This window comes from Phodopus roborovskii, unplaced genomic scaffold (assembly GCF_943737965.1).
Source record: "Phodopus roborovskii unplaced genomic scaffold, PHOROB, whole genome shotgun sequence".
Lineage (NCBI taxonomy): Eukaryota > Metazoa > Chordata > Mammalia > Rodentia > Cricetidae > Phodopus > Phodopus roborovskii.
The window spans coordinates 21,491,172-21,506,233 of NW_026126541.1; the positions used below are offsets into that span (position 1 = coordinate 21,491,172).

General features: G+C 40.0%; 1 protein-coding gene across 2 annotated transcripts in view; it reads right to left on the reverse strand.

Annotated features, from left to right (window-relative positions):
* Exoc6 (exocyst complex component 6) overlaps positions 1-15,062 on the reverse strand; it is a 139,293-nt gene that overhangs the window by 50,840 nt on the left and 73,391 nt on the right. For both annotated transcript variants that reach the window (XM_051199579.1, XM_051199580.1), the window contains exon 18: positions 10,693-10,872. In XM_051199579.1, the coding sequence (XP_051055536.1) occupies positions 10,693-10,872 (180 nt within the window). The remainder of the gene's footprint in view (positions 1-10,692; positions 10,873-15,062) is intronic.

Sequence of the window (15,062 nt, forward strand, 5' to 3'; positions counted from 1 at the left end):
TCCATGTAATGGAAAACTATAGATTGAGGAAATTGATTAAGTATCATTTCCAACTGCTTTTGTACAAAATATTGGCACAGGGTGGGCTATTTAACATTCCCTGTGGGAGAACCTTTCATTGATATCTCTTAGCAGGCTGAGAATTATTATAAGTAGGCACTGTGAAGGCAAATTTTTCTTTTTCTTGAAAGATATAGTGAAGAAATGATCTTTTAAATCAGTAAATATAAGAGGCCATCCTTTAGGCAATAGAGAAGGCAACGGAATTCCAGACTATAGAGAGTCCATTGGCTGAATCACTTTATTAACAGCTCTTAGATCTGTTACCATCCTCCATTTTCCAGATTTCTTTTTAACAATAAATACAGGAGAATCCTAAGGGTTGGTTGATTCTTCAATATACTAAGCATTTAGTTGCCCCTGTACCAGCTTTTCTAAAGCCTGTAGCTTCCCCGTTATTAAAGGCCATTGTGTAACCCATACAGGTTTGTTTGTCAGCCATTTTAAAAGTAGGGCTGTTGGTACCATTGAAAGATTAGCGGCTATCCTGCCTGCCTGTTCTTGTACAACCTGAATGGTTGGTGACTGTTCTTTATAATAGTTTGTAATATTTTCCCCAGGAACATACATTAATTTATGTTTTTTTTCCTAAGATTGGGGAAATGTTAATCTGAGTACTCCATTGCTGTAACAAATCACATCCCCAGAGTTCACTGCTATGTTAGCCACATATGACTTTAATTTTCCTCTCTGTCCTTCTGGCCCTACATATTCGACCCATCTTGCACTCTATTTTACCTGAGATAAAGTTCCAGTCTCCAAAAACTGAACATTTATCTCCTGAAGAGGCCAACTTGGACACCAAGGTTCTGGTACAATAATTGTTACATCCGAACTTATGTCTACCAGATCTTCAATGACATCACTTATTCATATTTTTAATTTTGGTCTTTGTTCATTTATAAAGTTTGCCAAAATACTCACTTTATGGTTTTTCTTAAGTGTTTTGTTCTTTATTCAATAGCTAGTATGGTTTCTTACAATAGCCATTAGGCTCTTTAATCACTCTGGGAAAGAGTCCTCCATGATGACAAGAAACAAATGACTCCAGCTTCCTGTAGCTGCAGCTTTGCAGCCACCAGCAAATGGCTTTTTCATGAATTCACACCCCAAAAGTTAGACGCCAGATGTAGCACAAATTGTCTTTCAACTTAATAATAAAAACTCAGAGTCAGCTACCAGGGGTGAAAGCTGAAGGATCAGAGAAGCAGAGCAGCAACCACTGGAGTTCTTACCTCTACCAGCGCTCAGACCAAAGGGGCGATCCTGTCCCTCGGAGTCACTCCCTAGTCTGTCTCCACCTCCCTAGTGCTGGGATTAGAGGGTGTGACTCCCAAGTACTGGGATTAAAAGTGTGAGCCACCACTGCCTGGCTCTGTTTCTCATTTAGACTGGATCAATCTCATGTAGCACAGGGCGGTCTTGAACTCACAGAGATCCACCTGCCTCTGCCTCCCAAGTGCTGGGATTAAAGGTGTGCACCACCATTGCCTTTCATCTATGGCTAACTAGTGTGGGTAGCTCTCAAACTCTGATCTTCAGGCAAGCTTTACTTGTTAGATCACAAATAAAATATCACCACAGTACGATAAGGTGAAAATCACACCAGTAAACTATGCAATCAGAGCCCCACCTTCTCCATAATCGATGTGGCTTTGGTGCAGTTAACATGAAGTGACTCCCAGTAAGATCTAAGATTCTTGGTTTTCAATTACATTTTACAGTATTGGGGGGAAAAAAAAGTCTTTAATCCCAGCACTAGGGAGACAAAGGCAGGTGAATCTCTGGAATTCCAGGCCTGCCAGGGCTAAATAGTAAGACTCTGTCTGTCTAACAAAAGAGCAAACAGGCCAGGTAGTGGTAGAGCACACCTCCAATCCCAGCTCTTGGGAGGCAGCAGCAGATGACCTCTGAGTTCAAGCCTAGTCTACAGAGTGAGTTCCAGGACAGCCAAAGCTACACAAAGAAACACTGTCTCAAATGGGAAGGAGGCAGAAAACTTATATTACATAATAGGATCCCCAAATTAGAGATTCTCAAAATCCTGGCATGTGCTTATTCCAGATGACAAGAGCTTTCCAGACAGGTAGCAACAGTAGTCCAAATGCTAGATTAGGGGAATAGTGCTAATGTTGGACACCACCAGTTACTAGCAGCCACGCAAATCTAAATGTCTAACATTGGGTATTAAAAGAGTAAAAGGAGGATTGGACAAGCCCTCCATCGGGGCAAGATATACATGCAGGCAAAACACCCATATGCATAAAACAATAAATAAGTGAAATGTATTAAAAGAAGAATGAATATGTAGTAAAACAACAAATAAAACGAAAACATAAAAAAAAGTTGGGCCTGGTGACATAGGTCTAGAATCCTAGTTATTCAGAGGCTAAACAGGAGGCTCAAGGCCTGTCTGGGCAAGTTGGCAAGACTGTGTCTCCAAACAGAAAATCAACAGAGTGTTTCATAAGCATGAGCAATCCCTAATTTCAATTACCAATAAACACACACTCACACTGACACACACACTCAGACACACACACATACTCTCCTACATATACATAGTGCATGCAAACCCAAGTCAGGTAGGGTAATCAAAGTAATGTACTTTTGTTCCCCCTAAGAACAGCCTTCGGGATGATGAGGACTAAGCCACATGACCTCAGTGACTATGGCAGTTTCAATAGGAATTGCATGAGCAATTGAAGGAAACACAGGCTGTGGGGGAGAGATCCCTTCACACACTAAGGAAATAATGAAGATGCACAGGGATTGAGATGGAAACAGTTTCATGCCCATCTTGTACTTTCTATAAACTTTATAAAACAGTGGGAAATGATCAAATAACAAAATAACCTTCTCAGAGACAGAAGCTCAAGGAGAAGATTGTAGCCACCAACAAATGGCCAGCTCACCATTCCTGATTATACTGAAATAGCTACATGATCTTAGTGTGCTTAGAATTTGTTATGTGTCTTCCAGGGATGGCACATAGAGACATTCAGAATGGTTCAGCATTTGACATACAGCCACTAACTAAACTAGGCTGTCTCCAACCCCTAGTAATAGGATTATCTTTGTATCAAGAAGATTGACACAAAATCTGCATGTGGTGTGTGCCCAGTTAGACTTTGAGGGATTCAAGCTATGACAAAAGTCCTTATGAGACTGTCTAAAACAAAGAGGCAGCCATCAAGGCCAAGGGTAGAGCATGCTTCCCTACTGGGGATGAGAAAATCATTGAAAAGTGAAAGTATTGAAGGCACAAACATGGTCAGGAAGAAAAAATAAATATGAATGAAGTCTTTATACAATAAAACTCAAGGCACATTTGAAAAAGAAAAACTATGTTATGTTCATGAGGTGTTGCAAGTTTATAAAATGCTTCAAATACCAACACATGGCTCATTCACGTTCTTCACATAAAGGACAATGCATGAAGTATGCACAGGTTTGAAATGCATTTCCTATTTAGGTATGTTTCTTGACATGGGGTCTCACTCTACCCATGGCTGACCTGCAGAAAGAACTTAATGCAATCCATGTCATCACGATTTCTCTTACAGTTCACTAAAAATGCTTACCAAATTCTCTGTATTAAATACTAAGGGACTACAATGACATGTAGACACATTTCTCACAAGGGGACAAAATTATCATGAGAGAAAGAAGAGTCTACAAACAGCACACATGGAAGGCAAAATATGCAAAGGATGGGTAGAGGGAGGAAGTAACTTCATGTAATGTGATCGGCAAAAGTTGTGTGAAAGAGGCCACACTGGAGAGAACTCTGGGAAAAGATCCAGGCATTTTATAGCTGTAAGTGAAGCTAAGATAGACAGATTCAGGACACAATAAATATGCCAGTTTGGATAAAGTATGAGTTGAGCAATGTTCAGAAAGCATATTTTTGCTAGCCCATGGAATTTTTGATTTAGCCCAATTAAAAACTCCTACGTTTAGAATGGCAAGTAAGATTAGTCCATGCCACAGAAAAGACAATCTCTGCTTGTGGGTTGCACAAACAGGTAAGGCAAGAGAGCTGGTTCAGACCAATCAGGAAGCAGGGACAGCATAAAAGAGAGAATACATGATGGAAACATTTAAAGTTTACTAAATTAGACTGTCTCCATAATAAGCAATTTCAGTATCTAAACATGTATTAGCTCTTATCTGGCTGTCAGGGACATACAACTAGAGATAGAAAGGATAAATATAGTAAAAATAAATAAAATCTTCAATAATGCCATTTTTAAAAGTTAAGGTTAAGGTGATTCAGAAGAGCATTCCTGGGCTGGAATGGGAAAGAAATATTTGCAATTGCTCATGATCACATGGTTCAGGTAAGTTGTGCTGTGTAACAGTTTCCTCCAAGATTGAAACATTCCCTCTGCAGACAAGCTCCTTAGTCAGGAAGAAAACAACTCACTATAGCTTCAGGTAGTCCCTGAAACTGTAAGATTCACTAGGCCCCTCCCTGCAAGAGCAGACAAGCTAAGCACTGACAGTCACTGGCAGATGCCAACCGGCAGAGGAGTAAGTAAGCGTTTCAGAGGTTCCAAGCTGCAAAGACACAGAGACCAGAACAGCTGTTTAGAAGAAGCAGAAACTAGCTGAGCTGCCTGGAAGAGGTTAGACCAACTGAGTCACTTAGTCTCTCTAACTTGTTGAGCTGCCCAAGGCTGTGCAATGTGTTCCAGATTCCCAGCTCTTGTGAGCTGTCACCCATGCTGGTGTGAGCTTTGGTGATGCAGCTGTCTTTGAGTCACTTATGATCCTGTAAGGAACTCTTTATCCATATTCCTGTAAGTAACCCCAATAAAATTCATTGGTTTACTGTTGAACTTTGGTGGTGTCCTGTGATGGCTAACATTATACTGACGATTAACTTTATGTTTAAAATTTAAAATCTAAAGTCAGGTGGTGGTGATACAAACCTTTAATCCCAGCACTTGGGAAACAGAAGCAGATGGATCTCTGTTGAGTTCGAGGCCTGCCTTGTCTACAAAGCTGAGTTCCAGAACAGCTAGGACTATTATACAAAGAAACCCTATCTCAAAAAAACAAAACAAAAATCACCGTGCTTACAAGAATAAAGCAAAATTAGACTGAAAACTGTTCATGACTGTTAAGGGTTAATTTTTTACTGTTCTGCCTGCTTCTGTAAACAAAAACTTGTTTTTCATGAGAGGACCCTCTGCTCTGCTCACACCTAAACAGAATCTAACTTTGTGTTCTTTGCCTTTGTAAAGAGGTGTCTGGATGCTGCATTCAGGAATCCTGAGTCTTGGATAGACCTCGCAGTGTATGAATGAAAGCTCTTCTTTGTTAAAATGTATTCACGGTCAGACTGGTGAATGTCTGAACCATCCCAGACCTACAATGATGCATACATACTGTGGTCTGTGGTGGCTTCCTCTGGAGTGAGTAGATGCTACTGTGTGTTGTGTCACCCAGGAAAAGCTCTGTCACATAACACATGGACTCAGGGATCACACAGACTCATAAACAGCATGGACTCACGGATCACACAAGGTTATGAATACCATGGTCTCATGTATCCCATGGGCTCGTGAACTGCTTTGACTTGGCTAATTCCCACAAGTGTAGTGTGGTATATTGTTGTAGAAAAAAGAGCATTCAGGAAAAGTATGAAGTCTTCAAAGTAGATGGTGCTAACAGTTAATAGTTTCTGAGAATTGATTAGATGCCAGGCATTCTTTTAAACATCGTGTGTGTCCCATTTCATTCAATCCTCACAAAAGAACCATGCCAGGCATATTCTCATTAGCGTCAGTTTACAGGGCAAAGGCCTCAGAGAAGTTCCTAAAGCACTGCCTTGCCTGTAGATATTTCCAATTGCCTTTCATAATAAATTCCAGAAAATCCTGTGTTACCAAAACAGCTAACATTACCTTCAAACACAGTGCAAATACATTAAGGGCAATGTCAAAATAATTATAAGTTAAATACTTATTTTTCTCTGGGAAAAATAAGCCTGCAGGAAGTTCATCATTTTCTAATTTACATGCTGACTTTAGCTTGTATCTACTTACCGACATGGCTGCATAATCATTGGTGTTTGCCTTGGTCTGAGAAGGAAGTAAGCAAGGCAATCAAATGGAAAAGGGAAATGTATCCTAATCACAACAGAAGCAATATCCAAAGAGCAAAACTAAATACACAATAAAACAAGCAGAATCTGTGCTGCTATTATGGAAAGGCATTTGTTACCACATGTGGTGGCCATTTCATTGTGAAGAGTTATAGATGAGTTTTTACATACACACTAATCACATGTGTTTTTCTCTGAACATTTTTACATAGAACTAAGCTCGCCTGCCAACATTAACATAATGAGTTTTCGCAGTTACTAAATGTGTGCTGAACTGGCAAACTTAACAAAAACCAGTTCTCTACATAGGATTCTTGCTCCAGAGCAGTGGTTCTTAAACGTTAAACAATAATAATGTTAAGAATATTTTAAACAATGATAATGTTAATAATCAAGCAATAAGTTAAAAAAATGCGGAGTTTAAGCTACAGAAATTACGTTAGGTCTACAACATGCACTGAACCTGAACATTTAACAAGCAGCTCTTTCCACTGATGATTCTAATTCAGGAAGAAGTAAAATGTCTATTTCCTTGTAAAGAACAGAACATTTAGGAGAACATGAGTTTCTAAGGGTGCTCTGAAAGGGTAAGTCACTATACTCCAGCACAATTCGTGTAGCTTAAACTGAATTCCTTAATTATCTTGTGGACAATTAAATATATTTTGTTCACTAAGGGGTGAATAGTAAGCCAAAGTAAAAACCAAATTACTGGTCATAATTTAACTGCATATGTGTCCCTGCTGGCTTCTTCTTTTAAAATGTCAATGATTAACAAAATGCCAATTTCTTAAATAAAAGGATTGAATTAAAACATTGCTTATATATTTTTTTAAAATTACCTCCTTTGTTTTTCTTATTTTTTTTCTTTTGGAGACAAGGTCTATGTGGCATAGTCATCAGATAAATTTTCTCCAGTTTACAATCCTCCTGAGTGCTGGGACCACAGGTGTGTAGCATCATTACATTTCACAAATCAATGCATGATATTTAGGTGTCATTAAAAACTTTCCGGTGAAAGGTACTGACTCAGAAATGTGGTTCAGGGTTACATTAGCACAGTGGAGCTCAGACCCTGCTTATTACTGGAAATTGAGCTTCTAGCAGAGATGAGACTGGAAATGTCCATCAAATACACGAGTGTAAACTCAGGCCAACTCAAACACCTCAGCTAAGCAACCAAATGAAGCTTGTACTTAGTGAGCTGACAGCTGTGGTAGCTACGAAATTCATTCTTCAAACAGATTGGGCTTGACTCTAGATAACCACTAAATCCTTCCTAGATTTGACTTTCAATAATTTTATTTTGATTCGTATAATTATACCATCATATTTACTTACTTAATTTTTCACAGTATATATAGATATAAGAGCCATAGAATCAGTTAAAATTTAGAAACTTTGTTAAGAAAAGTCAGTCAACAGCAAGACAATACTATAAATCATGGGAGGTATACAACTTTCATCATAGTTCATATTATAATACTTTTATATGATTTGGGGAGGATCTGAAACAGGGTTTCTCTGTGTAGCTCTGGCTGTCCTGGAACTCTCTTTGTAGACCAGGCTGGCCTCAAACTCAGAGGTCCACCTGCTTCTGCCTCTCAAGTGCTAGGATTAAAAGTGTGCACCAACACTGTATAGCTATGAATTATATTCAGTGAATCACAAAAATATTATTCATGAGAAGTCCACATTTAAAAATTAACATTAATAAGAAAACTGGGCTGTAAATACACACACACACACACTTTAGTATAATTCTTTCTGGTCACATAAAAGATAATAAAAGCCAATGATCCTACTCTTGATTCTAAAGTTCATTGTACAGTTTCCAGTCATGAGAACAGGTGTAACTCACAAAGCCTGAACCAACAAAAGGAAAAGAAAGTTCTGAGTCTACTTCCCAGCACCCAGATGACGACTCACAGCTGCTGTCACTCCAGCTCCGGCGACTCCTGCACTCTTGGCTAGTCTCTGCCTGCACTGCCCGTATGTGATGCACTTCACACACATAATACACTCATACACATAAAAACATCAAGATGGTAGACAGCATACTTGTTTCACTTTCTAATATACAAGCAAAATCGAAAGCACCAAACTGCTTTTTAAAAGACTAAATTGTTGCAGCAGAGAAAATAAAGACACACTGGGAAAATCAGGAAATGCTTTCTGGAAGACAGAAGGTGATGGAGCACAGCAGGGACAGACGCTGTGCACTGCACATGACCAGAGAACTGCAGTACAGCCGGGAGCCAGCTGCACAGGCACAGAGAAGGCAGATCGAGAGCAATGGGGATGAATGGAGAGCAGGGAAAACAACCTGGAGAACAATTTGGGGACAGCTGAAGTTGTAGAAACAGAGAGAACAAAGGCAGGGGGAGATGGAAAGGAAAGAGAATGGTAGGCATGGGGGGGGGGGCAGGAAATAACACGTAATTTGTGGAGCCTGTAAAATGAAAATGTGCATTCCTTTATTCAAAATCTAAGCACTTGAAGCTAACAACAGCAGAGTATCCAATCCCACTCAGAAGCCTCCCAGCTGGGGAACCCTGCAACTGCACAGCGCACGTGCAGAAGAAAGTGGCTCCAGGGCTGCCCTTACAGAGACCCATGTTTGGTTCCTAGTTCCCACTGTAACTCCAGCTCCAAGCGATCAGATAGCCTCTTCTGTCCTCTGTGGGTACCCACACACAAATGCACACACATAACACCTAAATAAAAAAAAAATCACAAATCTTTAAAAAAGAAATCAGCTCTAAAAAGATGAGATCATAACTCCACAACTAGCTTCATTCCTGCACGTTTTAAGGAGAAGAGCCTAAGCAAAATGCTAAACAAACAAAAAGTATACATAAATACCACAGTAAGATTCCTACTTAGGGGAAAAAGCTTAGCAAATGCATGTATGTAAACTCTGTCTCTCTCTCTCTCTCTCTCTCTCTCTCTCTCTCTCTCTCTCACACACACACACACACACACATACACACACTGTATTTATATGCAGCAGTAAAGGAAAACCATGTCAACTCTGCAAGTTTTCTTTGCTAAAAACAAAACAGAAACTACAGGATTTTCAGTATGGGGTTAAAGCTTCCTCCATGGAAGTTTGTGAATAAGAAGATCCAAGGGACATAAGGACATACTATATTCCAAAGACAGACACAGAAGAGCATCATGCACCATGAAAGGGGAGGCAGAGAAGCTGAAAAGAATAGGAAACACAGAGGCTCCGCAAAGATGCAACCCTGCCTTTCTGGAGATGAGGACCCAAAGCCAAAAGCACAAGGTAAGCCAGGCATTCTAGTGAACACTAGCAGTCCTGGTTGCAGGACAAGCCCACAGTTCCACATGTCTTAAACCCAATGGTCAGGTGAGCAGATGGGGAAATTTGGTGTGACGGTGACAGCACAGCAGGTAAAGAATACATTTTTGTCTCTGTAGTTGTATGAAAGAAAATGGCCCACAAAGAGAATGGCACTATTAGAAGATATAGCCTTGTTGGAGGAAGTATATCTCTGTGGGGGCGGGCTTTGAGGTCTCTTTTGCTCAAGCTTCCCTCAGTGTGACAGTCAGCTTCCTGTTGCCTGCAAGATGAAGCACTCAGCACCACGTCTGCCTGCACATCACCATGCTTCCCAGTCATGATAATGGACTGAACCTCTGAAAATATAAGTGAGCCATCCTCAATTAAATGTTTCCTTATCAGTGTTGTCTTGGTCATGGGGTCTCTTCATAGCAATAAAACCCCTAAGACAGTCACTCTCGTAACTTGGGGTATTATTTGCACTGGATAAGGGGATAATGGTGAGATGAGTATGATTTAATACCTGACACATGTACAACTATGTCATAATGAAACCCATTACTTATAGAATAAATATAAAGGGTGTTTTTTCCTTCCTATGTGCTTCCTTAAACTATTCTATTCAACTATTTACAACAAAAGAACTGATGTTGGAAACATTGGGGCTGCTTTTTGTTGTTGCTTTTTCATTTGAAACAAAGGAAATGGCTAGTAGCATTTCTTTAGGTTCCATGTTAAACACTTTATTTCTAAATTTATCCATAACTTATGTAATAGGATGTATTGGTTAGTTTTCTGTCAACTTGAAACAAGTTAGAATCATATGGGATAAATAGAAAGATGGATAAATAAAATGATTTAAAATATCTATTTTTTCTTATACTATGTAAACTAGAAAAAAAACTATTGATTACATTGACTTCTACATGAACTCCTATTAAAGGTCATTTCTATTTAAACCTATACACCGTTGATTTTGGGGTTGTTTTGCTTTTAACAGAAAGCTATAGTAATTTTAGTTAAAAAGCACAATGAATTAAAACCTCAGCTAATTTCAGCTAGATTCTTTATCAAATGATTTAGAATAATGAAAATAATGTGCAAACTATGAGGTTGTTTTAAACAAGGAAGCACCTAAAAATTAAATTCTAAATTGTATTTTAGAAAGCGAACTTACAATATAATATCTGAGATTGTTTATACTTACAGGCAAATGAGTAAACACTTGAAAAATGCTTCTCAAAAAGTTAATAAGATCCATTAAATAGCCACTTGCTCTTCCGTCCGACTCAGCCATTGTCCAGTCATAATCAGCCAGCTGAACAAATTCATCAATTTTTTGATTGAGTTTGGTGTATATTTCTCCTTCTGCTGCATGTCGAGCATCCTGAGGGGTCAAAATTATGGCAGTAAGAAACAGTTAAAGAAGGTGTCCTTAACTTTTTAAATTTTAAGTTTTTGTTGTTGTTGTTGTTTTTATTGAGAATACAGAAAAAGTGCTTTTCTGACATGGCAGAGCCAATCTGTCTAGTGTCGTGTCTACTTTCCTTCCCAATTCTACTGTCAACCTTTGGTCTTAAGAGACCATCTTCCTCTCCTCCCCTCCCCTCCTCTCCTCTTTCCTTTCTCTTTTCCTTTCCTACTGCAGTGATAAACCACCCTGCAAAACCAACTTAAGGGAGAATGTGCTTATTCCAGTTCGTACACATGAATGCCTGCTGCTGCTCACCAACCTTTCTTTACTTACATAATCCCAGATCCCAGCCAGAGGAAGGAGCCGCCCACAGTGCCTTCCCTCCTTCCTCCATTAACACAGACAAGGTAAGCCCCCATGGGCATGCCCAGTGGCACATCTGCAGGATGATTCCAGATTGGTCCATCTGACAATGCTACCCATTATAGGACTGGTTATTTTGTAGCATATGAGCCCCTGACTTGTCTTCTAACAGCTTACAAGAATGCCTCTCAGAAGCCAGAAAGCTGAGGTTGCTTAGAATGCAGAGACCACACAGATTCACTACAGGAAAGTTAATTGGAGGTCACAGAGAAATGGGGGCTGCTTTCAGAATCTTCCTCCCATTACAAATAATAAATTGAAGTCCCTTATAAAATGGTATAGTATTCACTTATAACTTATGTACATTCTCTATATATTTTATCATCTCTTTATTATTTATAATTCCTAATACAGTATAAATACATGCAAATTGACTCCAAATTGAGTATAGACACATGCAAATCAACTCCAGCTATATTTCCATGGATATCTTACACAGAGAAGGGCACCCGTAAGGGTCAAGTGTAGGCGCTAGCCTAGATGAGTGTAGCACTCAGACCTCATCTGAAGGACTTCTTTATGCAGCAGATGCAGTTAACACAGAAACTTACAACGTGCAGAGAAAAAGTGTCTGAGGGAGTGTTCAACAATAAATAAGACATCTATATGGTGATATATTGTTTACGATATAATAAAGCCACTGGAGATCAAAATGCAAAGCCAGCCACAGCCATAGAGTCAGGTGGTGGTGACACACCCCTTTCATCCCAGCAGCCATACTAGCTAGCCGTAGAGCCAGGCAGTGGTGGCGCACACCTTTAATCCCAGGACTTGGGAGACAGGCATATGGATCTGTTAGTTCAAGGCCACACTGAGCTACAGGAAATTGATCCACTCCTAAAGCGAAACGGCTCACACAAAGGTAAACTCAGCACTTGGGATCACATGCCTTTCTTTAATCCCAGCACTAGGGAGGTGGAGACAGGAATATAAGGCAATTCAGAGGATTGCAGTCTGAGGCTTGGAGGAGAGAATATTGCCTCCGAGGATTGCACTCCATGGGATCATGGAGACAGGATCACCCATTTTGGTCAGAGATAGAGGTAAGAACTAGTGGCTGGCTACTTTGCTTCTCTGGTCTTCAACATAAACCCTAATATCAGTCCCTAGGTTTTTATTATTTATGCTACACATCCATATCACACTCCCTTTCCTCAGAGCTCAAGGACCATCTTGGAAGAAGGGGCAGAAAGATTTAAGATCAGAGTTTGGGAGAAGATGAGCACAACTTTGTCTCTTGGATACAACAGGCCCACTGCACACACGGGCTCAGAGCAGCTGTGACTCCCTTCACAAGATCTGTACAAGACCAGGCCACTCGGCACTCCAGTGCGGAGTGGAGGCACTCATTCGCCCCCACCCCTAACTGAGGAGCTATGGACAATTGATGGCTGCTAGAAGAAAGAATACATTTCCTTAAAGGTGTTGTCACTGGTGGGTTCCCATTATGCTTCAGTAGGTAACCCCACACCCCTGAGTTTATGGACAGCACACCCTAGATATGGTGGGATATGAATAAAAATAAAAGGAAGACATAAGCTGAGAGGGAAACTTATATGAGAGGTGTCAGGGGAAGGAGTAGAGGGTAAATATGACCAAATTTCATTGTATGCATGTTTTAAATTATTGATGAATTAATAAAAAATATTTTAAAAGAATTTAGAATGCAAATAAGAAATAAATAAATGAAATAAATGCAAAAATATAATATTGAGCCCTTACCAGTTTTTTGTTTATATGCCCTTAGAAACCTCTTTCAAATGGATAATACACAGAAAGACAAATATGAATGATTAAGATGTACCATCTGTAACTTTCTGTGTGTTTGTGGTGACCTCTTCACGTTCCACACCACTAACCATTTCTATTCTCTGCCACACTTGGCAGAGTAAGGAAAGCCATGCCCTTGTAGCTTCTCCATCGGTGGGCTTCACAGTAGGGCTGGGACAGGAATTGCAACAAGGATTTTCTTTGCTCCCTATTCATCCCCCAGCCTGTTATTTCCATTTTTTTAACCATATAGTTTTACTGTAGTAAAACAAAGAAGGTTATTAGCTCACATTCTCTTATGAGATTAAAATATTAACCAAAATATTTTTGGTCAAAGAACTAGATACCTAGACATTTTGAAGCTATGAGGGAAAAAATGTTTTAATCTGAGGGCAGAAAATGTATAATGACAATAAAATCACTTTCTACTCAAATGAAGTAACTGTGTTTTCTGGGTCTGGGCACAGTGATGCACACCTTTAGTCCCACACTAGAGAGGCAGAGGGAAGCATGTGTGTGAAGCCAACTTGTCTGCATAGTGAGTTGTAGACCAGTTAGGGCGACACAGTGAGTCTATAACCTGTCTACACAGTGAGTTCCAGGCCAGCTAGGGCGACACAGTGAGTCTCAAATAAAAACAGTGTGTGTTTTCTGGACTTGATGTTTGGAGAAAAAGTGATCCAGATTATGCTAGTTTGTTTCATTTTGTTTTTTGAAAAGGAACTAAACATTCATCTTTGTGGTCACTGCTGCTATCAAGAACTTTGGGACTAGCCTACTTCTCTAGGGTAACATCCAGAAGTTCTACTTTTCCTATAGACTGGGTTAAAACAAACTTTCCTCAAGTCCTCTTTTAAATTACGGGAGGAACATGTTAGGACAGTATGAATGCCTTCCACAGACTATGATAGCAAGCAAAGAACTCTAAGTTAAAAACTTTAGTGACTACGCTGGGTAAGGAAAAGCTAGCGCTTCTGATCAGGAACAGTAAAGACATCTGAAAGGACTCTGCTGAGCACTAGGGTCTAAGTATTTTATAATCCAGACAAAGAAAATCACTGGGCAGTACACGTGCCCTTGACCCAGCACAAACGGACACATTACTCTTAATTAAAATGTAAAGATCCAGTTTATAAAAGTATAATCTAGCCTTCCTTTGCTTGTTACAGAAATAGTGCCCTCTAGGGGCAGAAATGTATCCAGCATGATGTGCCCACCTTTACTTCAGTGTATGAAATGCTCTCTTACCACTATCCATGTTTCTCAACCAAAGGTGGGAACAGAACCACCCGAGGAGCTGTTCAACCTAACAGGTTCCTTCCAGACGGTAAGCACACGTGTCCTGAATAAAAGCTGAGCAGTAACAGCTAAACACTGTTAGTAAACAGCTACAAATTTCTATTATCTGTTGTTCCTTCTTTTAAAAGTCCTCAAATATGCTTTGGAAAACCACAGCTATGGGTTTGGGCAGGGCTGAACCCAGACCCAGCTCCAAGGATGGGTCCTGATGAGGTCAAGTTGATTCTTGCCAGCAAAGAATCCTGTAACAGCTAGGGCATAAAGTTTGGAGCTGTGACCAGGTAGCCATTTTACTATCAGGAGAGTTTAGAAGAGCCACGTGGTTACCATGTAAATAGACTGTGTACACTGTAGAGTGTGGAGATGAAGCCAAATTTACATAGATTAGAGGTAACAGAGGAAGGGTTGTGGGTCCCTGAGGGCCCCTGAGCAGCCAACTTCATCCTCATCTGAAATCTGCCCTATCCTTGGACCTTCCAGTCACAATGGGCAAAAATCTTTCCCATTATTATAATTTTAATAAGCCTTGATTTGTTGCCCAAATTAGTCTTCAATTCCTAGGCTCAAACAATCCTCCTGCCTAAGTGTCCCACACCTTTAATCCCAGCACTCCAAGGCAGAGGGAGGCAGATCTCTCAGCTGGAGGCCAGCCTGGTCTACAAAATGAGTTC